The sequence below is a fragment of the Camelus dromedarius genome, chromosome 14, assembly GCF_036321535.1.
Source record: "Camelus dromedarius isolate mCamDro1 chromosome 14, mCamDro1.pat, whole genome shotgun sequence".
Lineage (NCBI taxonomy): Eukaryota > Metazoa > Chordata > Mammalia > Artiodactyla > Camelidae > Camelus > Camelus dromedarius.
Window position 1 is genome coordinate 48298772 of NC_087449.1, and position 27802 is coordinate 48326573.

General features: G+C 55.1%; 1 protein-coding gene across 4 annotated transcripts; it reads right to left on the bottom strand.

The window, feature by feature from the left end:
• Positions 1–160: 160 nt before the first annotated feature.
• NHSL3 (NHS like 3) lies at positions 161–27127 on the bottom strand. 4 transcript variants are annotated; one of them, XM_064493806.1, is made up of 8 exons: positions 26761–27127; positions 6708–6878; positions 6566–6621; positions 6120–6243; positions 5415–5531; positions 2794–5331; positions 2629–2696; positions 161–2369 (listed from the first exon to the last, which is right to left on the bottom strand). In XM_064493806.1, the coding sequence occupies exons 1-7, from the start codon at positions 26993–26995 to the stop codon at positions 2665–2667; spliced, it is 3273 nt and encodes a 1090-aa protein (XP_064349876.1). In that variant the 5' UTR covers positions 26996–27127; the 3' UTR covers positions 161–2369; positions 2629–2664. The 4 variants fall into 4 exon arrangements, with proteins under 4 accessions (XP_064349876.1, XP_064349877.1, XP_031320507.1 ...); XM_064493807.1 differs by lacking the exon at positions 26761–27127 and adding an exon at positions 17576–17725; XM_031464647.2 differs by lacking the exon at positions 26761–27127 and adding an exon at positions 8735–8939.
• Positions 27128–27802: the final 675 nt, after the last annotated feature.

Genomic DNA, 27802 nt, shown 5'->3' on the forward strand with positions numbered 1-27802 from the left:
GGGGGCAGGGGTAGACTAGGCTGGACAGCGGACACTCTGACTTTCCCTTTAGCAATGTTAAACAGAAGAGGCTCACTTTGGGGTCCAGAACATTTTCCCTTCTAAACGTGGGCCCAGACCACTGCCCTGTCCCTCCCCATTAAGAAGCAGCAGCCACAGCCAAGTTTTAATCATTTAATTAATTAACACCTTTGAATGAAACCCACACAGAGCTTTTCCATGTGTCTCACTCCAGCTTTGGGGCAGAGGAAATGGATTGTTTGTATAGACATATCAAAGACTCAAAAATTTAAAGAAATATATATATATATATACTTCTCTAACATTTTTATGGAAATTAAAAATCAGAGGCTTTTGGTCTCTCCATGTGCACTAGGTCAAGCTCATTTATCCCAGAGGACAAAGAAGGGTTGCCTCTTGGAGATCCTCCTTTCTCCTTTGTACTCTGTCCCACCCAGTGGGGAAACAAGCTCAGAAGATTCTAAGTGAAGATAAGGAGCTCAAATAACACAAGGAGGGGAGGGAAAGACACAAGGTGGGCTCCTTCCCACCTCCAGCAGCTCTAGGCTACTGCCAGGGCCTGGTGTTACAGAAGCTTTGGCCTGGTCCTGGTTCCCGGTTCCCAGGGGGTTGAGTCAGGAGCTCTGAGCTGAGCACTGCTTACTAACTAACTGTCCTCTTTCCCCTACTCACTGGGCAGGCTCAGCGCATACCCAGCAGCAGCTCTCCATTACCCAAAGGGCAGAGAAGAACACTGGTTTATAACGACAGGAAGAAGAGACTAGTGAGAGAGCCAGAGCTACCTGGGTTCTCAGACCACATTCCCCCTGTCCCCAGCTCTTGTACTGGGAAGGGGTCAACCTCTCTCCTGGGTGGAGGAGAAGCAGCTAAAAGCGAGGTTCCATGCCAGGCTCAAGCCCCAGTCACTATTGAGAAAAGAGGATCAAGACAGAAGGGGTGGTCCTGGTGGCAGCCACGCTGCAGTGGAAGGAGGCACTAGGGCCACCCCCGTGGAGCCACTGGGGCCAGTGGGAAAGCCGGCTTACCTAGATAAGTGGCACAGGCTGAAAATGGAAAGGTCATTGAAATTCCTGGAGGAGGGATGAGTAGCAGAGGCTGATGTCTAGGGGGCAACCACCCAGTCTGCCTGTGGGAGCAGAGTGCCCCCTCACTGACTAGGGGAAGAGTCTGGAACAGAATGTACCTTTGGCTTGCCATCCATGTCACTCAGCATCAGCTCCCCCAGTGGAGCCACCTGTGCTGAAAGGACATGCATGGAGCAGAAAGAAAGGCCAGAGAATGAAACCCATAGGGCCAGGTCTGGGCCCACTGCCCAAATAAGCTCTTCCTTGCCAGACCCACCCCTGCATCCAGGTCCGCAGGACTTCTGCTGAGCTGAAAGGGACCCACCCAGCTTTGCCATGGACCATGGGCTTCTGCCTCTGAAGAGTCGTGCCCACCCACCCCAACCTGATGAAGTGAAACAGGGCCAAGTGCCCACTGAGATGACTCCCTACTCCGTTCTGCTCACTGAGGACAGAGCGAACCTCCCCTCTGGTTCTTTCTCCCCGATGCATCTGGGACCTGGCAGACTCCCACTTCCTGTTCCCGCGTGGAGCACCTGGCAGAACTGGAAGGCAGGAGGGTGGGTGGTGGTACGTTGAGGCACAGAAAGGCTAACGCCCCCACTACACCTTTTGTGCTTTGGAATTCCACAGCCCCACTTCTGCCTCCAGCCTGGAGAAGCCTGTGGGTATACAATGATTTGCCCACCTCCAAGAACTGAAAAAAAGGAGCAAAGTGGATCAGAGGAGGGGGACAGATCAGTCCCAGCCATGGGCTGGCTGCTGGGGACTGATGCTGCTGCCATGTAAACAGGCCCTCAGAATGTGGTTTCATGGGCCCTGGAGGATGGACATGCAGCCACTTTTCAAAAGTGCTTTGATTCTGGAGTACAGTATGTGCATGATTTGGACATGAAAAAGAAAAGAAAAAATTTTAACTCAAGTGAGGTGTTCTGTTCCCAACTCTGTGGCCCTGAGGCCAGCAGGGGGCGCAGCCACCCACTCCCACCAGCTACCTCCTTCAAGATGAGGCTAAGGCCAAGACTGAGGCTGCAGCTGCCAGAGATGAATCCACTCGGGAAAAGGCATGAGAGCTGGATGACTTGGAGGGCAGGATCAATACCAGGCTTGCATAAATATCGAAGGCCGTGGAGGTTAAGGCTGCAGGCGTCCTCTCTATTAGGTTAAGTGTCCACCGTTATCCTCTCATCCTTGGAGCCACTCAGGTCCCTGAGATTGTATTCCTGGGATGGGTCAGCAGTGCCAGCAAGGTGCCTGGTGGTCAGACCAACTCTTTCTGTGGGTCTGTGGGGGGAAAAGAGATACTCAACAAGGGGCCTCCCAGCTTGGTTTTGGCCACTAAGAGCCCAGGGCACATCCTCACCCCTCACTTTATTGACCATGCCAACAGCACTGGGCTAGACATTTCACAAATGTTCCCTCTGCCACTATAACATATCACTGCCCCACACATTACAGTGAGGAACTTGAGGCTAGGGTGAGTAGATAAAATGGCAAAGTTGGAATTCAAACTTAGTAGGTCTGATTCCAAAGCTCCACACACCATGCTCCTTCACTGTAGCTCATCAGAGGTGACAGGTCACCCTTCCCAGGCACCGAGACCAGAAAAATCTGAAAGATCCAAAAGCAAATCCCTAGTGGCAGGACTTCTGATACCTATTTCCCATGACCAGTGATGGGACCCACACCCTACTGCTGCTCACTGTACCTGAGCCAGGCTGGCCCAGCTTCTGCTCCTCTGGGCCCACCAGCTGCAGGACACCTCCATTCTTTGTCAGCTCCTCCTTAGTCCTGTCCTCTGCATGAGGGAGCCCGTTGGTAGGAGGAGCAGTAAGGGGTTCAGCCCGAGGAAAGCAGGGGGAGGGGGGTGGGGGGACTCCCCCAGAGGGCTTGCGGGCCACGGGCGGGGGAGCCTTAGGTGGCTTCTTTGGGGCCTGGGGTGGCCGTTGCTCTGAGATGCTCCGTAGTTCAGCTACCAGGTTCCGCTGGAGGTCAGCCTGGGCCTCAGGGGACACAGGCCGCTCCAGCTGCAGCTTCTTAGTGCCCTTGGAGAAGATGAAGCTGGCGGTAGAGGCAGGGGACCGTGGCTCTGCCTCAGGTGGTCCATTGGGCTGGGCACTTACAGGGCCCACACTGGCCGCCAGACTGGAGGCCTTGAGTCGCACAGCAGCATGGAGCCCTGAGGAGGGGGCAGGTGCTGGGCTGGCCCGCCCTGACAGGGCTCTTCGTAGTGGCTTCTGGGGGGGTGATGGCCCTGATGCTGGATTTGGAGCCACTGTGGGGGCGCCCACAGAGCGCAGCCGAACCATCTGCAGGAGTGAGGGCGTGACCAGGGGTGCACCAGCATCCTCCCAGGGGAGCCCCCCACCCTTGCTGCAGCCCACTGGTTCCTTTCGAGGAGCCTTGGCCAGAAGCCCTGTGACAGAACCAGCAGGAGGTGGGGCTGGTGGAGCTGGAGGAGGGTCTGGGGTATCACAGGGCTGGCTCTGGAAAGAGATAGTAGCTGAAGGGGGCTCCAAGGGTTGTGAAGGGCCTTCAGGCTCAGGGCCAGCCACAGAGAAAAAGGCCTCCTCTGGTGGAGGGAAGTCAGCCATGGAGAGGTCCTGCTCCTCCGGTGCAGGAGGTGGGGGTGGGGGCCAGTTGGGATCTTGGAGGGACTCCTCAGTAGTCTCTGGGGCAGACAGGGCCTCCTCAACCACCTCTGGCTTCTTAGTGGGTGGTGGGGGTGGATGATAAGATGGGGGTGGGGATGGTGGGGGTGACGGGGCTTTGGAGGCAACAGGAGACGCCTTAGGTGGGGTCAGGGATACCTGGGGAGTGGGTAGGGACTCAGGACTGGCAGCAGTGGTAGAGATGGGCCCAGGGATCACAGCCAGGGCAGCTGGAGCAGGGTCAGCTTGGTTAGGGCTCTTGGGCTTTGAGGGAGGTGGGGAGAAGGGTGCAGGCACCTTGGGGTGAGGAGGTATGACGAACCTGTCACCCAGGGCAGTTGATGTGTGTGGACCAGAACGATCTGAGGGGGCTGGATCAGAGGAGGAGGAACAGAGAGACGTGAGAGAGGAGGACACAGAAGCCCCAGGAGATCGGAGGGAAGTGACACGCTCTGGTTTAGGGGGTTGGATCTTGCCTGGGGAAGCAGAAGCCCCTGCTAGACCCTTGGGAGGGAGGGTAGGGGTACCACTTTGGCTCGAGTATCCACTGGAGGGTGAGAGTGTCCGTTCTGGGGAGCGTGGGGGGCGCCGGGAACCAGCTGGAGACAAGCCAGGCACCCAGCTACCTGCTAAGTTGGATGGACAGGGTGCTGCCCCCATCCCTTCTGACCCGCCCGTGGTGGGCGGCCGGGGCAGCTGTGGCTGCTGCTTCCGCTCGGGCTTGGGGGGCAATCCCAAGGGCCCATCAGGTGTTGCTGAGCCACGCTGATGGAGCGAGTGGGTCCGGCGGGGAGGTGGCGGGGGCCGCTTCAGCTTACGTAGGGACACACTGCGGCCAGACAGCTGCCCACCACTCCGAATGCTGATGGTGTCCGAGGCCTCAGCAGTGCTGCCCCCACTGGGAGAGCCCCTCCCACTGCCCCCCTGGGGAGGGGGCACCACGCTATTGCTGGCCACAGAGCCCTCCGGCCGGCCCTCAGAGCCACCCTTAGAGGAGAGAGTGGAGCCGTCAGATACGATGGTCTCAGAGGACTGGGAGTGGCTCCAGTTGTCACTGGAGGAGGAAGGGTGGCGGCTGCGGGGCCTCGGGCTGGAGGCTGAGAAGAAGCGGCCCAGTGAGCGGACAGAGGCTGGGCTGGCTGAGAGCAGGCTGCAGCGACTCAGTGTGCGCAGGCTGCAGCGGCCCAGGGCCACCACGTCCACTGTAGGTGGCAGCACAGCATGCGGGATCAGCTTCGACAAGTAGGTGGCCTGGGGCGAGATGGACATGGCCGGGCTCAGGGGTTCCGGCGGCCCTGCCCCTCCTGTCAGTCCCGGCACTGCTAGGGACATGGGCCGGGTCAGTGGCAAGGGCCGGGCCCCCGTGGATCGGCCCACAAGGCTGTCATCCTGGTAGATACGGTCGATGTGGCGCTGTAGCATGGCCTCTGCCTCAGCACCAGCTTCTGCCTCTGCCTCCAGCGCCCGCAGGGACACCCTGGCCCCTGGCCCTGTGGCTACTCCCGCCGGGCGGCCATCCACTGTGGGGATGCGTACGGCCTCCCGTGGACCAGGAGGCCGAGGAGTACCTGGAGCCTCACGTTCGTTCCGCAGGCCTGGACCGGACAGGGAAGACGTGGGAGTCAGCAGAGGGGTTGGCCAGGGCTCCCCACCCAACACCTCCACATCGGGGGCTCACCGAGTTCCTTCTGCACATGCTGTGGCAGTCCCAGCACAGTGCTCCGCCGCTCCCGCCGACGCCGCCCTGACTTTCCAGATGATTTGGGAAATGAGTCATGGGGTCGGAAGGTGGAGCCTAGGGGCCAGTCCAGAGGAGAGAAACTGTTAGAGCAGGTCTCGGGGCAAATTCTGCAGAGCGCTACTTTTATAGAATATTAAAAAGAGCTCTGCAAAAAAAGATTTCCACAGTCAAGTAAGCATGGGCAAAGCTAGGTTAAACAAAGCTACATACTTCTTTTCTGCAAGCCTTCTGGAAGGCTTTACTAGGTCTATAATGGTAATTTCCATTTGGCAAACACCTATTGTGTGTTAGCATGCTAAGCACTTGGCATTCATTCCAGTAAGGTAAGTATTCTATCCTCATTTTTATAGAACATCAAACAGAAGTACAGAGGTTAAGGGTTGGCCCAAGATCACACAGCTGTAAATAGTAACACTAGGCTCAAACCCAGGTTTCCCAACTCTTAACTGGCCTGCTTTTCAGTTAATGTTCATCATGAATCTCCAGGAGGACATAGGGTACTATATTTCCTGAATTCACTGAGTCACAGAGCCTTGGGAAACACTAGATTAGGAGGAAAAGGGGAGGCTGCAGGTGCTGGGACCCAGATGGTGGCCACCACCCCTCTCCCCTGTGCAAGAATCCCAGCTGGTAAGCAGACACCTTTGCGCTGGATCATCTCAGAGCGGATAGAGAGAGCGTCCTCTGCCGTGGAGCTCTCGGCCGTGAAGGACGTGGTCTGGCTGCAGAAGGAGATGCTATCTTCATCAGGCCCGGTCCGGGAGGACTGTTGGGAGAAGGATCAGGCCTTGGCCTCAGACCCAGAACCACCCTAGAGGTGTGAGTGGGGCTTACCCTTGCCTCCTCAGGCTCCCCTTTGGAAATTTCAACCCAGGTTCACCTCCCTTTCCTCCCACCCCCACACCATTGTCACCTAGTACTGAGCAGGCATCAGCTAAAACAATCCTGGACCAGCCCTCAGGGGGCATCTAGTCTAGCCCTTCATGATACAGAAAGGAAACAGTTCCAGAAGGCTGCAAAGACAAACTTGCCTGAGATCACCAGGGAGGGAAGGGTAGAGTCAGGACTGAGCTGGGGGCAGGGCTCACCTGGATGCTCTGGGTGTCTCCATGGTCCCAAGCACCCTTGTTCAATTTCTGTTTTTCTGGAAGACACCAGAATGGTGTACTGAGCAAGGCACCAGACCTTAGGAGCTGAGAGCAGCACTGGAGGGGAGGAGGCAGAAGTTACCTTGGTGCTGTAGGGAACGGAGCCCCTCCTGGGCCTGCGTGTGCAGCTCTTCCAGGTGAGGTGGTCGCCCACTGGGGAAGAAGACATTGTCCTGGTGCTCATCCACTACAGACACTGGCCCCTGGCCGGGCCCTACACTTAGACGTTTGTCACTCTCAGCCTTGGCAGAACCTGGTGGGATGGAGGAGGAAGGAAAGTGAGGCCCAAAGGCATCTGGGCCCTGGGGATGCACAGGCCCCACAACAAGGGCATCCACAGTCCCCAGACTGCACAGGGCACCTGCACATACATGCAACACCCACTTCCCCATCTACTCAGGACACAGTTCTAGGGTATACATTCAACACACACAACCCCCAAGTACATACACAAACTACATCCAAGGATACATTTATCTGAGCACCACACCCCACAAAGGGTACCATACCCAAGGCCCATATGCCCATCAGATATCCACACAAGACCCCCAGGCTTCAATATGTATACAAACAAACAGCATCCAAGTATAACCACATCTGTGTACCCGCACCAGAGCACGCCCAGCCCCCAGGTGTACACACGATACCCACAATCCCCATTCTGTATAGACGCAAACAGTAGCCAAATATACACACAACTGTCACTCAGGGCCCCATGCAAGGAACCCCAGTGTACACAGAGCCCATAACAAATACATTCCTCTTGTCTCCAGATCCCGAAAACTTTACAGGAAAACAACCCATCTTTTTGTACACCCCCTTGGCCCAGGTCCAAGAAAAAGACACCACGGGACACTAGGAATGGGTGGGCACTAGCAAGGGTCATAACCAGATTCCCAGGAAGTCCTGGGGTATGGACCAAACCAAGGATATGGTCTCTTGGGTCCCCTACTCACCCATGTGGCTGTCCCTTAGTGGAAGGATAGGCAGGGGAGGGGAGAAAAGGGATCTGGGCCCCTCCACTCCCAGATGAGGCAGCCCCAGCCTCTCTTGGGGGAACAGTCCCAGGCATCCCCCTCTCCTGGAGGCCCAGGCCCCTGGCACAGAGGAGCCAAGAGATCCATTACAAAGGATCTTATTACAGGCCCCGCCCATGAAGGAGCTGGTCATCCAACCCTAGGAATAGGGAGCTGTGTCAGCACTCTGCAGCTCCAGACCCCCTTTAAATGGAACCCACAGCATAAGCAAAAGCTCTGGGAGGGTCATGTGACCTTGGCAGCACCTTGTAGAAGGACAGGAACAAAACAAGCCCTTTAAACGGCCACGCCCCAAGATCCTGGTCTTCAGCTGACACCTGGCCTGCCCTGTCCTCGGTCCTCAGCCCATTCTTCAACAGCCAAGCTCCTGCCCAGGGAATCCTCAGGAATCCCACAAAGTCAGAGCTAGGAGGTTTCTCAGGGACCATCTCCCTAATCTCATGAATTTACAACTCCAAAAACAAGCTCAAAGTTCTTGCTTAAGGTCACCCAGCAAATCGGAGTCAGAACCAGGACTAAACCCGAGTTTTCCACTCAACCTGGGGGTCCTCTGACCCCCACATCTTACTCCAGGCCTGAAAGCCCAGTTCCTAGAAGGAAGCTGGCATAGGCCCCTCCCACCAAAACTTCACCCCCAGGTCTCTAAACATGTGTTTGCTGATCTGCTCCACCCCCAACTTCCAGGGGTACTACTTTCCTCTCTACCCTGCTCCCCACATCCCATCCTCCCCACACACTGAGCTGACTTGGGAGGGGGTCCCCTACCTCTTGGAACTGAGGTACTGGAATGTACTCAGTAAAGTGTGGGTACCCCTGGAGGAAAGCAGTCCTGCTGGAGGACTGCGGGCTTCAAGGTCAGACACCTGGAGCCATCCTCCAAACAAGAGATCAGACAAAGGCAGTGGGAAAGCAGCTGGACAAAGGCACCACCGCGGACAGGAGTCTGGCCTCATTACTGGCCCCCATCCCCCACCCCCTTACCTTCCCCGTCCTTGATCCCCCATTCTACAGAAGAGTCTGGCAAATGGGGGTGTCAGGGATCCCTCATCTTCCCCCAGCCACACCCACTCACCCTTCTTCTTGAAAAGGCCGAGGAGCGCCGGGAGGTGGCGGCCCAGGAACACCACCATGACTGCGGGCGCCACTCGGATCGTCCCCTACTTCGACCTCTCCAGAACGCCGGGTGACGCCTTCACCATGACCGAGCGCGAAGGGGATGAGTCTGCGACCAGCTGCAGAGCGCCGGCTCCAGGCAGACGAGGGGGAGGGGCTGCTCTCCAGGTCCTCCTCCTACCTTCAGCGCTGATCCCGCCCATCCACCGACCCCGCCCCTCGAGTGTCCTGCATGGGCACAAACCCTCCCAGACTCCGACAGGGAAACTGAGGCCCAGAGTCTCTGGAGAACCTCTAGGAGTTTCAAAGATATAATTCCAGGGGCAACCCACTACCCCTGTGCCTGAGTCCTTTTCTAAGCAGTCAGGAGCCAAAGCTAAGGCAGGGGTCTCAGCTGCCAGATGGTAGGTGGAAAAGCTGCTAGACTAGACTTGGCAAGGTGCCCACCCCTGCTGTCCTCCTGGCTGGTAAGGATGATTCCCTGGGGAAGGAGCTCAGAGCATGGAACAGCCAAGCAGAAGCCCAGGACTCCTGGCGGGGATGGCAAGGCCACTGGCAGAGGTCCCTGGAGGAGTAGAAGCCAGCCCAGGACACAGTGCTGGCTGGGAAGCCAAGGAGATGCCCAGAGTAGACTCACAGTGGCTGGTGCTAATAACCCCTCATGTGTAGGTTCAGCCCCAGATTTTCCAAAGGATTATTTTTCCCACTTTGGTAATGTGTAAACTCTCCAAGGTCACACAACAGAGACAGGCCTTCAGTGCAGACCTCATGCTCCTCCACCCCAGGATTCTTCCCATTGGCCTCATTCTGTGCCTCAGTGACTCTGTTGGATCACCAGGCAGAGCAGAATGAGCCAAGAAACAGCTCAGAGATGAGGGCAGTAAGACTGGGGGCAGGAGGAAGGTACTTGGAGGGAAGTCAGGCCCAGGTTCAAATCCAGCTCCATCACACACAAGTCATGACCTCATATGGAAACAAGGCCAATAACTCCTCTATAAGACTGTTGTATCCATTCATTTAATCAGCAGATATTTATTAAATTAGTACTAAGGGCTACAGCTAGCGGAGAGCTTTCATCTTGTTCACCAGTATATCCCTAGTGTCTAAATCAGTGTCTGGCAAATACTATGTGTTCAATAAATATTTGATGAATACATGAATTAGATAAACCAGCAAAATAATTTTAGATAGTGAGGGCTGAGGAGCTGTGACAGGAAGTAGGTGCCTTTAGGGGGCATCAAAGAAAGGCCACTGGAACTGAGACCCGAGAAGGAGCCAGCTAGGGCAAGTGCTGGGCACAGAGCTTTCTAGAAAGAGGCAGCAATGTAAAGGCCTTGAGGCAGGCGTGGTGGGCTTCCCAGAACAGAGAGGAGGCCAGTGTGGCTGGAACGTGCTAAGCAAAGGAGAGAATGGCAGGACATGAGAAGAGGCAGGAGGTAGGTCAGGTAGGGCCTTGGCAGAGTCTGGATTTTATTTAAAGAGCCCCAGGAGGTCAATAGTGAAGGTTAAGCTGGGTATTGACAGTGTTAAAAGAGATTCCCCCTGGCAACTCCGAAGAGTAGCTGAGACAGTGGACGAGAAGGCCTGTGAACTGGAAGTGCTGTCCCCCAAGCTCACCTGAGGACACCCCTCTCTCACAGCGCCCTTCTCTCTCTGAGTCCCTAGCGATCTAAGAATTCGCAGTGGCTCCCACCCTGCAAGACCGTTCTGCTGGTCCTTCCCCGTTGCTGAGCCACTTCTCAGGGACCACTCATGCAGACAGCCGAGCCCTGGCTCTCTGGAGAAAATTCTGTGGGGCTGGATGGTATATATCCACAGATCACTGAAATCTAAACACCACTCCTAAGAAGTAGGCACTTTTATCTTCATTTTGCAGATTAGGAAATGGAGACCAGAGAGGGCAAGCATTATAAAGCTGGTAAATAGGGGGGCAACATTTGAAATCAAGACCCACTTAAATCCAAAAGCCATGTTCTGTCCACTGTGCCAGCTACAAACCTGATCTCTCCTCTGAAGAAGGGTTGAATGACCCTATATCATCCCTGCAAATTTGAGGCTTCTTGACCACATTGTCCCCTCTTCCCTCCTTCGTAGGCCAGACTCATCCACCCTTCTTATTAGTCCCACTCAAACGGAAAAGAACAGTAGACTGACACTTGTAGGCTGATTAATTCATGCCAGGCACTTTGCCAGGAACTGGTGGAAGGCAGTCTCTGCCCTCACAGATCTGACAACAGCACTTCGAGGTGGGTACTCGAAGATACTCTCCTGGTAACTGACCATGGGTCTATGAGGCTCAGAAAGCTGGGTGACTTCCCACGCTGTGGCTGGCCCCAAAAGTGGAGCCTTCAACCATGCAGGATACAGCCATGCTCAGCTTACCTCAACCAGCGAAACTAAGGGCTGAGCTCTGCTAAGTCAGGGGACGGGGAACATCAGCTCAAGGTCCCAGGCCCATAGCAGGCAGTCAGGGCCACAGCTGCAAATTCCCCAGCCAGATCCAAGGCTCTCACACTTGATAACATCTGGTTCCCCCAGCAACACCCTTCCCCCTACCCACCCAAGGCTAGGCCAGAGCCAGGCCCTCTCTGAGACACCCCAGGCACAGGTCTACACACCTGTGGCATGTTTGGGGGAGAGGCTCAGCAACTGGGGTCTCAGGTGGAGGGCAGGCACCTCACAAAGAAACTAAGGCCCGGAGAGCAGGAGGACCTTGCCCAAGGCCACATGGAGTGTTCCAGGACTTCCTGCCCGGCAAAGTCCAGAGGTGCAGCCTGGTGCTGAGGCTCACCATGCAGCTGCAGCCTCGGCCTCCCCTACCTGCGCTGGGGAGGAGGCTTCAGGATCAGAGAACACACCTTGCCCACCTCCCCGGCCACGCCTCCCAAGGCACAGGGCACATCAGGAAGCACACCTGCAAGTTCAGGAGCTTAGCGACAGCTCCCCAGCAGAGATGTGCGGCACACACCTCCAAAATGTCCCACTGGGCCATCCCTCCAGGTGGGTGCTCTCATGGTCACGTCCACAAAGCACACCCACGTCTCCCTAGTCCACGTCCTCCGTGCACATGAGTGTCAATGCACGGACGCACACAGGGCCCTACTGGGTGGCTATGTGTACATGAAGGCAGGTACATGTATCACCACTCGGGCTTTCCTGAGCCTGGGGACAGGAAGGAATGATGGAGGGAGCCCCCTGCTGTCTAAGGCCACATGCGGATGTGCGCATGTGTACACAAGTCTTGGCAACATCCTGCACCGGGTGAGGCCTCAACCTGTCCTGTTCCAGAGCAAGGGGCGGGGGCTGCGGCGCACCCACAGCCAGGCCGGCCTGACTCAGGAGAGAGGAATGAAGGGGGAGGGCTCAGCTGCCCAGGTGGCCTCGCTCAGGAGCCAGGAGGCAGGGTGTTTGGAGACCCTAAGTCTCAACCCCTCACTGTCCTACAGGTGGACAAACCAAGGTCCAGAGGGGGCCAGAGTCTTCCCATAGGAGCAGAAACCAGAGCACGCATAGATTTTATTCTCTTAGGGGCAAGACAAAGGAAAGTGGACATAACTTTCAGGTGGAGGTACTTTCCAATTTTCAAAAACTTTCTCTTCTACAGTCTCGCAGAACAAGAAACCTGAGAGGTAGGTGTGCGTTCCCTTCTTACAAATGAGCACAAGGAGGCTGGAGGGAAAGTGACTTGCTCAAGGTCACCCAATGAGGAAGTGACCAAGCCCACATTCGAACCTGGGTCTCACTCCAAATGCCTTAGTGATCCTAAGTCTCAGGAAATTAAGGGGGTGGGGAGTCAGAGGGGTGGTCCCAACCTCAGTCCCTGCCCAAAGTGGGGGAGCTCTGCACCCCATCTGTGCAGAAGGGGAATCTCCGTCCTTCCTTTTCTCAGTGTGAAGCCCCACCCTGGCCAGGGCAGAGCTGACAGGCCGGTTCTACGGTAAATATTGGGGGGCAGGGAGTGCCTGGGACAGGGAGGGGAGGATCCCCTCCCACAGGCGCCTGGGGGAACGGGCAGTAACACAGGGAGGAATTAGCTACCATGATATTAATAAATGTCATAATGAGTTTCCGGGTCAGTATCTGTTACTGACAATGACATAATAATCTCTTTCGGCCAGCGTGCAATTCTGACTTTCCAAATCTCTTTCCTTTGTTCCTTCAAGGCATGATTATCCTCATTTTATAGATGCCGGAGAGGCAGCCACCATAAAGTCAAGAGAGAAAAAGGCTGGGAGTCAGAAGGTCTGGATTCCAGGCCTTGGACAAACGAACCAGCCTCTCAGGGCCACAGTCTCATCTGTAAAGTGGGACTAATACCCACCTCATAGAGTGCCTTGGAAAGTTAAAGCCACGCAACCAAGTGTAAACACAAAGTCTCTGTCGTCATCAGGAGCCTCTGCCTCTCCAGGATCTGAGTGCCAACTGAGACACACATGGTCTCACTAAATCCTCCTCACCATACAGAGACACTCCCCTAGGGTTAGTGACTTGCCCAAGGTCACACAGCTAGCAATGGTAGTCGGGATGTGAGCCCAGCTCCGACTGGCTGCCAAAATCATGTTCTTCCCATGCCACCAGAGGCCTCCTAGCCCATCCACTTCCGGAGTGCTCTTCAAATCTCAAGTGGAGTTAAGAACCATTGTTAAGATAAGGTTTGATAAGGGACACTTAACATCAGCTCCAGTATCAGCTCCTCAGTGGCCTAGTCCTGTCTGGCAGCCCTAACACCCCTGTTTGGGAGGAAAGGGAATTCAGAGCCCAGATCAGGCATCCCGCTGCCTGGGAGTCAGGAGTGCTAGGCCTGAGCTCTCACTGCCCCTCAATTGCAGCATGATCCTGAGCCAGGCCCTGCCTTCTTCTGGACCTCAGTTTCTTCATCTGTGAGGTGGGAGGGTAGGAGAGATGATCTTTAAAGAGCCCTTAGCATGCATGACTCTGCCCCTAGAACGAGGGCAGTGGTCCCACTCTTTGCTCAGGGCCTGGGGCACAAGGGGGTTCAGCTTATCTCAGATCCCTCAGACCAGAGAGGGCTGGGCCAGTGCCTTATCTGAAAGCCCAGGGTTCCCACAAGCAAGTCTAGACATACAGTTGGTAACAGGTCTCCCCACCCTAATAAATGGGAGGAGACATAGGAAGAAAGGGGGCAGTGGAGGTAACAGGAGCAGGCCTTCCCCCAGCTGTGGCCCCTGATACTTCAAGCCCAGAGGCAGGGGAGTCTGACTCCACCAATGACTTAGTCAATCTCTTCATCTGCAAAGTGGGAACAATAAACCCTACTAGGAGGAGGGCAATGTGTGTAAACCTGACAGTATAATGCATGGGAACAGGAGGAGGGCAGAGTGGTAGGGGTACTCCCTGAACTTCCAATTTACATCCTCCACCAATCCCCTAACTTCCCAGGACCAAGCCCACAGCTGGACTGGAGTGGGAGGGTTGAGTAGGATGCCTGAGAGCCAAGGCCAAGCAATCCCAACCAGGTTACGGTGTCTTTCCAGCAGTGGGGAGACCTCTCCCCATCCACCCTCATCCTTGTCTGTGGTCTAAGGGTATTTGTAACATAGGATCGAACAACTCTTCCTTGAATCTTGGTTTTTCCCCTCCCACTGCCCACCTGCTCCCTCTCTGAGCTGTTGGGGGCTTCAATGTTTAGTCCTCAACCCCTCCTCCGCCCCCTCCACCACAGTGCTTCCTCCATGTGTGCTCTCTACACAGTCCAAATCCCTCAGGGCCTCAGGCTTTCTTTGCCCAGAGGACATGCAGGCCCCTTCATCATAAGAGAAAACCCATCTATCCCTACAATGATGACGAGCACAGGCTTTGGAATCTGACAGGCTTGGGTTTGAATCCCTGTTTGGTAACCTTGCTGAGTGGCCTTGGACAAGAGATGTCACTTCTCTGAGCTGCAGCTTTCTCATCTGTAAAATGGGGAGAATAATAGCTTCTAGCTTGTAAGACTGTTGGACGACAAATGAATTCATCAATGTAAAGGGTTTAGCACAGGGTTTATCTCTGTATTATCTGCTACCATCCCTAAGCCAAGCAGCCCTCTCTATCCCTTATCCTGAACATCTGATTAATCCCAGGTCCTATCACTTCTCCCACCTCCTCCACAGTGTCTCTGCAGCTGCCACTCCTCTCCACTCCCACAGCCCTCACCCTGTCCCCAGCCCTCACCTCATCACCTCTCCCCTAGATTACTGCAACAGCCTCCAGACAGTTCTATGAGTTTCTACTCTCACCGCCCCACCCCGCCAGCCTGTCCTGAGTGCACCTGCCATCTTCCTAAAACACTACTTTCGTCAGTTCCTCCCTTGCTCAAACACCTTCACTGGCTCCCTATGGCCTGTAGTCACCAGCCCTCCCTGCTTGCCTTGCATTCTCTCCCCTATCCTTTCACAGACTAATCAAATGAGTAAGTTCTCAAGCCCCAGTCCCATACCTGGGCCTGTAACAGCAGAGGCTGAGTCCAGGGAAGCCTTAGAATCCTCAGTGTAAGTAAAACCAAAAGGATTGAAGTTTGCATTCACAATGGAAATTTTTCTCCTCCCAAGCACAAGGAAGAAGCCTCAACTACTTTTCTTTCCAGCCTCCATACTCTGTCTCAACTCCATGCCTTTGCTCTTGACCATACCCCAGAGTTGAAATGCATCCCTGGCCAGGTTCTCTCATTTAATCAACAATTTAGGACTAGTTCCAACCCTATCGTTAATTCAAAGACCAAATTAAGACCAGCTCCCCAGTTTTCTAAAACTGACCTCAACCCAAAAGTCTTTTAATATATAATCTAGACTATTCTCCAGCCCCCGCACTTTCTTCTGTGTTGCCTTGACATTGCTTTCTGGTTTTAGGAACACCTTTAAAGCCTGGTTGACCCTTGAGTTGCAGCAGGAACTGGAAAAGCACAAGGGGTGCTAGAAGCCCCATGCGTCTTCCGCAAGGGCCAGTGAGCAGATTCTGTAAACACAGACCTCTTAATCTCTCTCGCCCCCACCACAAATGGTCACAAGTCTGGACCCACAGTTGGTTCTCAGGAAACCATGAGATTAGACTGGCCATGTGAGGGCAGATGAAGATCCCCAGCCCCAGCCCCAGCCCCAGCCCCAGCCCCACCCCACCCCACCCCCATGCAGATTTCAAGAGGAGAGACAGGTGGGCACAGCCAGATTTCGGGATTGCTGCGACAGGGAGATGACTGGAAGGTCCAGGAGTCTCTTATCAACCCACCTTCTGAGGAATCTCAGAGAGTGTACAGAACTTAATTAACCCTTTTCCTAATAATCATGATTATTCTTCAAACCATTGCACACGATGACCTTGGACAAGCCCACCTACCTTCTCTAGACCTTAATCTCTATCCATGAAATGACTAGCCAGAACGGTAAGGGTCCCAAGAAGTCACCTAAGCTATGCTGCCCTAATTTCGCAGACAGGCCCCTTCTAGGAGCCAGAGAGGTGCAGGGAAATAAAAGCAATCTGCTCAAGGTCACAGAGCCCATACCGGAGCTGGAGCCGCACTGAGAACCCAGACCCCATAATTCCCAGCCTAGGCCCTGTCTATTGCCCCCTGCTTGGAGGGATGAGATCAGGCTTAATTCCGAACCTCTAGGAATGTGGGCCATCCTGGGAAGACAACAGTGGATTCTCCCACCACAGCAGGGAGCTCCCCCAAGCCACCTTCTTCAGGATTCTCTCACTCCCAAAGACCAACAGATACCCGACTCTGTTGGAGATCCTTTATCTTGTGGTTTGGGGAGTGGATCCCCCACCCTGCCCCTACCCTATGTCTGGCTTCACCAGGTGAGAGAACTAGGCACCCCCGACAACTCCTCCTCCAACACCCCTTGGTACCCGGGGATACCCTGAATCACCAGACTCCCTGGGGAAAACCAGAAATCCTGGCTCCCAGCCCTGGGGTTGGAGGCCTTCCCCATTCTGCCCCCTCCCCCCTGACTTGGAGGATGGAATGTGACCCGCGGAGGGATCCCGCAGCACGCCGGGAAAGGCTGCGTTCCAGCTCGGTGGCTGCACTGAAAGGGGGGAGATGCGGCAGCGACCACGGGGACCGCGGGTGGGGGGAAGGGGTACAGAGAGAGGCAGTGGCGACGCGGACGGGGGTGGGGAGGGAGCCCAGAGAACCAGTCCGACTCCCGATCACGCCAGATGGAGGCGGCCCGAGTCTCCAGCCCCTGGTTTCCTGCTTCTCCCCTCCACCTTTGTCTCCCCTCCCTCCTGCAAACTTTCAGTCCGTGGGGGTTAAAGCCTGGGGAACAAGTGTGCGTGAATGTGTGTGTGTATAAGTGCTTTAGGGTCTGTCTTTGAGCCTGTGTGTCTAGTTGGTCATGCAGTTTTGAACCTGTGTGTACATATATGTGCCTAAGACGTTGGGCAACTGTACCTGCATGACTGATGTGTACGATTGTGTCTAAATCTGCGCGTGTGGTGTAGTTCGTGTGGCTGTGTAAACCTTATACACAGGTATATGTACCTGTGTCTCAGGATCTGTACGTCCCACAGCGATGGTGTGTGTGTGAATATGTATGTGATTGTGTCTGCATGGCCGTACATATGAGTGGGTGTTGTGCATGTGACTGTGTAAATTGTGAACATGTACGTGTGCCCGTCCGTGGGTATTTTTGCGTACCTGTTTCTGTGTGCCTGTGAGGGTTAGGGTCTGTGCGGGGGATTCCCGGCCCCCCACACTCACACCCATCAAGCCCCGGGAGGGGGCAGCACCCGCGGCGGCGGCTGCGGCAGGGAGACCCTCCTCCCCGCCTGCCCCGCCCCCACCCCCAGCCCCTACCTGCCGGCCGCTTCGCCGACCGCCCGAACCGCCAGAAGCTGCGGGCCCGGGGGCCGCTGGGGGCCTTCCTCTTGTGGTGTGAGTTGCCCATGGTGGGCGCGGGAGCCGGCGCGGGAACCCTAGCGCAGCCCAACCAGCCCGGCCGCCGGGCCCGCAGCCACAGGAGGGAGGCAGAGAGAAGCGCGGGCGGCCACCGCAGGCGCCCCCAGCCCCAGCTCGGCCACGCCCCCGAGCTCTGCAGCCAATGGCCGGGGCGGGGGCGGGGCCGGAGGAGGGGCGGGGCCTGGCGCACGTCCCATAGGCTCCACCCCTCGTAGGACCTGGGAGACCTGCTGAGCCGCCCCGCCCAGAGTGCTCTGGGAAGGGCCGGGCCTGTCCAGGTGGGGCTGGCTGATCGCTCGCTCCCCCAACTCAGGGGTTGCCTCTGAGATCTGCAGTGGAACCAAGAGAACAAGGGGCCCAGGCTCCAGACAGGCGAGTTACGGAGCCTTGCTGCTGGTAGGGCCCACCAACCGCCACCCTGTGAGTGTTACGTGTCTGTCTGTATATCTCCTGTCTCTGCTTGTGTGTACAATTATCTATCTGACTGTATTTCTGCAGTAATAGTATTCAAATTAATAACAGCATCTTTTATATAGCGCTTTGTGCCAGGCACTGTTATAACTGTTTTCATGAATTAGTTCATTTCATCCACAAAATAATTCTGTGAGGGAGGTACTTATACCATCCCCATTTTACAGATGGAAAAATTGAGGTTTCATTAAGTCAACTGATTAGCTCAAAGCCAAATAGCATTAAGCTACAGAGCCAGTACTCAAACCCAGACTGACTCCAGTACTCACTGCTCCAGGCTACCCACCCCTCCACTTTATCTATGCCTCTGCAAGACCTTGAAGGAGGGCATGTAATTGGGCATTTGTAATTGTGTGCTTGAATGTGGCTATATAGCTGTGTATCTGTGACCCTGAACCTATGGGTTCCTCTCCGTATAATCATCTACATGTGACTGCATGTCTGTATCCATTTAATTGAGTCTGTTTATATAGATCTGGATGTGTACTTTTGTGCATCTGCCTATATAATTGTGACCGTCTCTCTCAAGGTGGCTGAATATCATTGACTTTTTTTTTTAATATCACTGATTTTTGTGTATTTGAGTTGTAACAGCCTGCCTGTTACATGTAAGTGTGCATGTAAGTGAAAATGTGTCTATAAGACTGTGTAATTGCATGTGCTTTTGTGTATCAGTATGACTGTGCAGTTGTTTGTTGTTGATATGCCCATATCTACATTGGCGGGGGGTCTATGTGTAAGTAATGCAGCATATAGGTAAACATACGTGGAACCACCCATGTCTACGTGCATCTGTGGAGTTCTCTCTCATCTCTCCTTGTACAAGTCTTTGTTTTTCAAAGCAAGCTAAGTTTCACCCCTTCTGAAAGCCTTCCAGGCTGCCCGAGGCCCCCACCCTTATGTCCTCACAAGTGTCTTGTATCCAGGGACCTGCCCAGGGCCCCTCACACTGGGCAATGACTTATCTTTACCATCACTACCCTGTCTCTCCAATCAGAGGCAGCATGGTGGAGAGAGAGAGAGCATGCTGGGCTGGGAGTCCACAGCCTTCAGTTCTAATCCCCTTATGGTCATCCTTTCTGCCACCTAGGCAAGCCCCTCCACTATAGCACACTGCCTCTTATGCCCAGAGGCTCCAAGACATCCTGCTCCCTCCCTGTAAAATAGGAGAGTTGAAGTCACACCCTCCCTGAGGCCCATCTCTTGCTAAGAGACCGAGGTTGAGAACAGTGCAGTCCCTGAGGAGCTGGTATTTTATTCATATACCCAGGAAATACTTATTGAGCATACACTGTATACCACACTGTGTGCACCAGGCTCCCTGCTTTGCACAGAGAAGAGGGTCTTAGTGTCACAGTCTGATGAGACCTCAGAGATCTGCTAGCCAATTCCCTTAATTTACAGATGGGGAAACTGAGGCCCATAAAGGGGAAAGATGGTATAGGGAAGCAGAGAGACATGCAAGGGTAAAGTCCAAATCCTTTGGCATGAACTGAGTGAGGACAGGCATACAAAGAGCTTAGAAGGATGTCTGGAGGGTAGCAGGAGGCCCTGCAGGAGCCCCCCACCCACCAGTTCAGCCTCATCTCAGACCACAGCCCTCTCATTCTCAGAGCACCAGCCACACAGAACTGCATGCCACTCCCCAGTGCACATCTCGGGGCCTTCACACATGCTCCTTCCTCTTCCACCTTTGCCTGTCCTCAAGGCCCTGCTCAGCAGTGTCCTCCTCCATAGTGTCTTCCTTGCCCCTGGTCCAGTTCAGTTCTCAGCGCTCCCAGGCATTAGTGCTGTCCTCAGATACAGTACTGATCACACCTCAGGGCTCCCCAGCACCCTGTGTAACACATCCCAGCACTTGTCTCAAGACAGGGGTTTGTTTTGGTGTCTCCCTTTCCAACCAGAAAACAAGTTCCCCAAGGGCAGTGATCTTCTCACTCCCCTTAGTAACCCCAGGCTCAGCACAGTACCTGGCACATAGTAGGTATTAAACAGAAACTGGCAGAAGTGATGATGATGGCACTTAAGTACTGATGGAGGTGAACAGGCACAGGCACGAGAGTCCAAGGCACTCTCCCAGTCTTACATTCCTTCACTACAAGGGCTGTGCTTGCTCCAGGATCCAGGAGGAAGCCTACTGCCAAGAGCATGGGAGAGCCTGGGATAGGACTGGCGGGAAGAAGTAGGCGGTACTGAAGACATACAGACCAGAACTCCTGGAACCAAAAGGCAGGGCTTGAGTGTCTCCTGACTCTCCTGGAGACCAGTAAAGGCTTCCCTTGGCTAGGGGCTTGGAGGAGAGGGTGTCCTTAAGCAGGCAGGAGGCTCTACTTGGACTAGATCCCACCAGCAGCCCCCGGGCAGCATGCACTTTGCCAGAAGATTTGGGGCTTAACCTCCTGGGAGGCTGAGCTATCGCCCCTCCATGCCCCCACAGAGCACTCTGTGAATGCAGCTGGCAGCCTTTGATGAACCGGCCCCCAGGACAGTGGAACACAAAAGCACAGAGTCCAGGGAGTATGATAACGGGAGAGCTGGACAAGGAGTTCAACCCTCCTGCCCAAGGAAGTTACTTCCGCCAACTTCCTTCCCCGAGTCAGCCACAGGGTTGGAGGTGGCCATGGGGTCTGCAGACGGGAGGTGGAGGTGTGTATACCTGCTCTCCCCACCCCGCCACACTCACTGCGGCCTGAACAATATACAGTGCCTCCTCTCATGCGTTTTCTTCAGCATGTGACAGGCCAGGAGCAGCTGAGACAGCTTTGAAGGTTTGGGAAGAAGGGAATTTCCCAGGGGCAGGTAGGCGATGGGAGGTTCTCCCCCTGCCCTCTGCAGACCAGAGTACAGATTTGCCGGCCACAAAGTATAGCTGCCCCAGTGCAGCAGACCCTGCTGGCAGCCCTGCTTCAGGAGCAGGAGAGGGAGAGAGTAGGGTGGGGGGAGGACCCCCCAGCCTGAGGGGGGTTTCCAAGAGAACCTGGGCCGTGTGCCACAGGTGGGGATTTGGGCCTCCATGGAGGGGGAGAGGGAGAGGCTGTTGGAACAGGTTCCTGAAGGTGACGGAAGTAAGGGAGGGGATGGATGAGGCTTTCTTGGCTTCCTGCTCCTCTCATCCCACCCCTGGTAGAGGCACCTCTCTGGGAAAGGATTTTCCATTTGAAGTTAGAACAAAGGAGTGGGGAAGCTGAGGTCAGCCTGGCAGGGGTGGGCTGCTGTTCTGCCTCTAACACCGTGTGGCCTTGAGCAAGCCACTTCCTCCTCGGGAACTCAGTGGCCCATGTGTATGTGACATGAGGGCCCCCTGTGACATCTCAGGCCATCCATTCTGAGTGCCCAGCATCTGGAGATGTCCATGCTCTGGAGGCCCATATCAGATCACGCACCTACCACCCAAAGCCAATTAGGGCCAGGCCCTGTGCTGGGCAGTGCAGAGGGAAAAGTCTGTCAACATGGCTCCTGCCCTCAGGGTGTCTGGAACAGTGAAGTATGGCAATTCCTGTGCCCCAAAGAACCCAACAGCCAGCAGGTCCCAGCCCCCAGCAGGAGCCTTGCCTAACTCCAGCTCTGCAAATCCCTCCACCCCAGCTTCCCCTCATCCTTCCATCTTAGCTCAGGTATCACCTCATGGGGAAGCTGTCTCTGATCCCCACCTGGGGTTACTCTGTTCCCTCCTTAGTCACACTTCTTGACCCTTAATTACTTGTTCAGTGTCTGCCACCCTGCCTCAAATTGTGAGGTTCATGAGGACTGGGACCTTGTCTTTCATTTACCCTCAGGACAGGGTCTGGAACATAGTAGGTACTTATTACTAATAGTAAATACTTAATAAGTATTTGTGCAATAAATTAGTGAGACCCCTTCCTCTCCCATTTGGACCCAAGGCAGACAATCCTCATCCCTTCAGAGGGGCCTGGAGGAGGTGGACCCAGACTCCTCTGTGGAAGCCACTCCCCCATTGGATGTGTCCCACAGCAGAGGGAGCCCTGCCCACATCATATCAGTCCAGGCCCCAGGCTAAGGACACTGAGATAGCCCTACCCAAGAGGGTAGCCAGGAAAGCATACCCTGTCCAACTCCAAGTCTCTTCTGCACCCTGCTCTAGGGCCTGAGGGCAATAATTTCCCCAGGGGTATCACAGAGATTATGACACTGGACCAGGCCTTGAGGAGTTCCCTGGATAGAAAAGTGAAGGGAAGCACATCCTAAGTGGGGGACAGCACATGCAATGGCACAGAATGTGGAAATACATGGAGTGTTTATTGGAAGGCAAACAGATGCCACCCTGACCTCAGAGAGGCAAAGTGCCCACTAACCAAAGAGCCTTTGGGTCCTCACTTTACCTTAGAGCTACACAGGCCCCTTCCTCAGCAGGGAGAGATGGCATTATTCACACTGCATTCTCCTCACTCACCTTCCTGTGATGTCCGGGCCACTGGGTCCCAATGTTGTATCCAACTGACTGGCCAGAGGTGGGCTCTCCTTTCCTAAACATAGCTCCCACCCCCAGGCCCCCAGGCCCCCAGCCCCTACCAGCTTGCTCCTCCAGCCCATTCTCAAACTCATAGAATTCTAAAATGAGAAAAGGCCATTAATGGTCAGAGGCCATTAAAGCCTATCTTTTTGTTAAGACAGAGTGTCTTGCCAAGAGTGGGGCAGGAGCACTCGGCAGAGCAGAATTCAAACTCAGGAGTCTCTCCACAACCCCACACCAAGGACAGTTCTCCCTGAGTGAGTGGCCAAAATTCATGGGATTACATCTGCTAAGTCTGGTGGGGGAGCTCCTAAATTCTCACTGTCAGTATCATAGCCATCCCCACCGCCCCCCAGCCACTAGTGGCCCACTGCCTGAGAGAAACCTTCAGGAGGGCTGTATGCTCCTTTCCCCAAAGTTGGTCCTAAGATTCTACAGCACTTACTCCCCTCCAGAGTCAGAGACACATCCAACCTCATATTATCTTGTTTAGAGAGTGTGGCCTCTGGAAGCAGACTGAGTGGTTCTGTCACTGCCACACTGTGTTCATCACTTCCATGCAAGGGGGAACCTTGCCATCTTGTCCCAAACATTTGCATTACCCTGAACAGTGCCTTACATTATATAGCAAGGAATAGGTCTTCTTCAAATGAATGAAGCCGAGTGACTCTGACCACCTTACTTTCACCCTCTGGGCCTATTTTCTCACCTATAAATAGTAATAACTGACTACTTCCCAGGTGGTTGTGAGGACAAGGGAAGACAGTCATAAAAATGCCTGGCCAGGGTCTGGCACTTAACAGCCTTCATGTTCCTCTTCAAATGAGCCAGCACTCTGCCCTCCTTCCAAACTCTGCTCACCTCCTCCAGGAAGCCTCCCCGGATTATCTGCAAGGCTCCATTTCTGGCATCTGTCCCTGAAACACTTCTCCCCACATGCTTGCCTAGAGTCCAGGTGATATTCTGGGAAATATGGATTCCTGCTTGTTTTTTTCTAGTACCTGAGTCCTCTGTCAGAAAAGGAAAGACTCCTCCTTCTGTGGATCCCCCCTCAATAATCATCATCATGGGCATCTGAGGTGTAACCAAACAGTCGTTTTCTAAACATGGGTCAGGTTAAACTGAGCTAATGCCCAAGTCCTCAGCATCACAACGGCAGCAACCTGCTGCCATCTGGACCATGCTCCACAGTTCACAAAGCACTTGAATGTCTGTTATCTAATTTGATCCTTGAAACACCCCTGTGAAGTCAGATTTGTTATCTAGAGGGGTTAATAACCTGCTAGTGTCACATGGCCCAAGATGGGCAGACTAGGGCCTAGGATGGAGTTGTCCTGTCAGCCTCAGAGCCCATCCCTTCCAGACTGGGTCCTTACAACTCAGATAATTAAACTCACAAACACAATAATAGCAGCGACCCCTTACATTTCTGTGGTGACTTCACGTTCATATAATTTTCACATCATACAATTTTCACATCCTTTCTTGTGAGACTTGGAGAGACAGAAAGCTCACAGACCCATCAAGGATATGTCCAGCCAGAGGGTCACACCTGTGAAAAGGTCCCCTCTCTTCTAGAGACAGTAATGGAATAAGTGAGGCCACAGGGAAGTTGCTTGCCTTGTGTCATGGGGCTTGCTAACCACTGAGCCAGGATGTGGACTCTCATTAATTTGCCTGACTCTGATACTCTTCCCACTCTGTCAGTTCCCTCACCTTTCTCTGGGCCTTTTCCTAGCTGTAGACTGGGCTGAATAAAAAGATCTTTAAGCCTTACCCTCCTAGTCCATGTCCTTGGAAGAATCATGAAGGCAGGACCAGTTTTGGAGACAAATGATTTGAGTTCAAATCCCAGTTGAGCAAATCAATCACTCATTGTCCCTAAGCCTCAATTTTTTCATCTGCAAATGGGTGCAAATGAGATAATGGATACAGGGCTCTTGGCACATTCAGAATAATCAATAAATGTCAGACTGCCTCTCTTTTCTTTCTAAGTCTGTGCAGGCCAGTGAGGAGAGCAGGAGAGTCCAGGAAGACAGATGTTCAAAATCTATTCCAAGCTCTTTTCCCATTTATAATAGGAGACTCAGAATAGGGAAGCGAAGACCTGCATCTGTGGGTGTCTGGTTCAGCCATTGGGATGGGGGAGATAATGACCTCCCTAGCAAAGGCCCCTGACCTCCCAGGAACTTTGTGTGTGCCTCCTCCCCATCTCCCCCAACCTCCATTCTAAACATTTTCCCCAGAAAGAGTTAAGCCTTCTTTGGGCTTCCTTTTTCTGACCAGCGGTGCCAGTGGAGATTAAGAGAGATCGGATTTATTTCTCTTAATAAACAGAAAAGAAGTTTGGCCAGGCAGGTGACAAGGAAACAATTGGAATAATAGGAGGTGGGAGCAAAAGGGAGCAGGATTTCCTCCAGATGTACCTGGGGCCACCCTCAGACTCAAGAAAACAACAGCCAGGGGCAGGGAGGTGTTGCCCACGCACGTGGGCCCAAATCAGGCCAACCTGCTGCCCAGAAAGCCCAGCGCTACCCAATACCAAACACAGTGGCTGGGGGAGGCCAGGCCACTGACCCAAGGAGCCCTAACCCAGGCTGTCAGAGCAGAGACCTACAGTCAGATTTCCCAGCCCCTGCCTCCAGCATGGTCTCCCAAGGGAAAAGGGTCCACTGCCCTGGGGTACACCACTAGCCTTCTGTCTCCAGTTCTTACAGTCTGACCACAGTCCACCCTGTTGCTATTCTGACCCATGCCCCCTTGAGTGAGATGGGGATGACTTGAGACTGAATCCCAGTGGGGCACTCCTGGGACAGACTTCACATATTGTTGGGGCTGCAGAGCCCTTGGAAACACCCCTTACACAAACCTTTCCTCAGGGCCTGGCTCAGCCATCCCAGCCCCAGTACCCAACTTTTATTTGTGGCTGGGCCGCAGGGGAGCAGGGCCCATGTCCAAAAGGAAGATGGGGCCGGATGCAATCACACAAGAGGCTTTTCACCCTCTTCCTGACCCCCAAAGTGTTCCTTCCAATTCTCCTCCAGAGAAGGTGGTTAAAGGACACTGGGAGGGTAAATACAGGCAGAATGGGATGGGCCAGAACACACCGCCATTTCCTCACCTCTAGCACTGCAGCAGGAGCACAGGAAAGGTAGACTTCCTAGGATGGCAGGCCCCAGGGGAGCCCCACCCTCTTGCAGAGTCTCATGCTCTCCCCCTCAAGCAGGAGACAGAAACAGAGAGGAAGATGAGGGAAGAACCAAACAAGCGGCCAAACAAAAAGTGACCCCAGTAGGGATGGGCCAGGTCAGCCACCCCTCCCCTCAGGCTGCCCCTCCATCAGGCCATTGGGAGCCTGGACGCAGGCAATTAGCTGTAGCCTCAAGTACCCACCCCCGCCCAGGTACAGCCTCTCCAACAACTTGGGGGCCTCAGTTTCCCCCACCTGCAAGCACACTTCCAACACAGAACGTTTCTACAAGGCCTAGGGGAAGGAGTGGGAGGAGTGGCATTGGCAGTTGGCTCACATCCTGAGCTCACCACCTCAGGAGGTGGATGTTTGCGGTTTGGCCCAGGTAAGTGGTGAGGGGGGCTAGGTGGGAAAAGCTAACACTGTTAAGAACCTAAAGCATGTTATGCTCCGTGCTGGGTCCTTTTGGGGGCTAGAAACCCAGATTCACCTCGACGTCTGATACACCTTTTGAGTGCAGTTGACCTTCCAGACCCAGGGGGACCCCCCCACCAGAGATGCAAGGCCACTTGCCTCTCCCATTGGCCCCACGCCAGAGTCAAGTCTCTGACCCCCTGACTCAGCAGAGGGCAGAATCTGAGTGAGCCTGGGGGAAGGGGACTGCCTCACCGTCCCAGGAGCCGGGCGGCCAGCACTTCCTGCCTAACCCAGGGGATCTCTGCCCCAGCCAGGGGACCCTTGCCCCTCGAGCGGGGCAGGGCTGAGTCTGGGATTCTGGAGACGGGGCGGTGCAGAGTAGGGGTGCTCAGGCTGAGCCCTGGGCTCTTCGATCCCCCAGCACCCGAGCCTAGGGAGTCGTCCCCCTCCCATATGCCGCGGACCTCCAGCGGAGCCACCCTGGCCGCACCCTCGGCGCCGCCTGGAGCCTGCCCAGGTGCCCGGCCGCCTTACCTCGGCCTTTGCCCTTGGCCCTCCTGGCCTTGTCGTCCGCCTTCTTGGCCCGGGGGGCGGCCGGTTCGGCGCCCTCGGCCACCGCCGCCTTCTTCTTGCGCCGCTTGCTCCGCAGCCAGCTGAAGGCGCGGCGGAGGCTGGACGCGCCGGAGCGGGACTTCTTCCTGCGCGGGGGGCCCCCCGGGCCCCCCGGCTCTTCGGCCGCAGGTGCGGCGGGGGGCGCGCGGGCCGCCATGGCGCGGCGGGCGGACCTGGCGGCGGGGCTCAGGCCCCCTGCAGCGGGGAGCCCATGGGCCGAGGGCTGGCGGACAGACAGCGCCGCCGCGAAACGCGCCCGGAAAAAAGTTTGGGCGGCGGAGGCAGAGCAGGCTAGGAGCGGGCGGGCAGGCGGCGGGAGTGGCGCGGGAGGGGCCGCGGGGCGGCGGGCGGGGCGCGGAGGCGGCCGGGAGGGAGCGGCCACGGGGCGGGGGCGGCGCTGCCTGCCGCCCCTCCAAGCCTCCTCCGTCCGCGGCCCGGGTCCGGGAGCTCGTGGGCTGGAGGACTGCGAGGTTGGGTCCCTAGGGAAGGTGGTCCGGCGCCCCAGAGCGGCGCCAACTGGCCCGGGCGGAGAGGGCGGGGTCGCGGGGCGGGTCCGGGAGGGGGCGGTACTGAGGTTCTGTCCCGGCGGGGACACTAAAGGGAGCTGCGTTCCGAGAGGGAGGTACTAGGACTAGGGTGGGGGGTGCTCAGGGAAGGAGGGAAGAGAAATGTTGGAGTTGGATTCAAAGAGAACTTAGTGTCCTAAGTTTGGTCAGGGACGAGATGGGGGATTCTGGATTCTTTTTCTGAAATAAGGGAATTTTGAGAATGCATTCCAGGACCCGGACAGTATTGGAAGTTTTGCTCTAGAGATTGAGACTTCAGAACCCCCTGAGACCTGTGACCGACAGTGGGCCTTCCTCTCTCATCTGGCTGCTGGGAGTGGTCTCTTTGCTCCTTTCCCCTTCCTCACCACACCTTCCCCCAGCCTCCATCAATCCTCCTGGGTTCCTACTTCATCCTT

Excerpts from the sequence above, each read along its gene's own strand:
- NHSL3 (XM_064493806.1), bottom strand. The coding sequence starts at position 26,995 with ATGGCGGCCCGCGCGCCCCCCGCCGCACCTGCGGCCGAAGAGCCGGGG. Across the intron at positions 6,879-26,760 it reads GGCCAAGGGCAAAGGCCGAG|GTTCTGCCAAGGCTGAGAGT; the intron begins GTAAGGCGGCCG and ends CCATCCCACCAG. Across the intron at positions 6,622-6,707 it reads CCGTTCCCTACAGCACCAAG|AAAAACAGAAATTGAACAAG; the intron begins GTAACTTCTGCC and ends GGTGTCTTCCAG.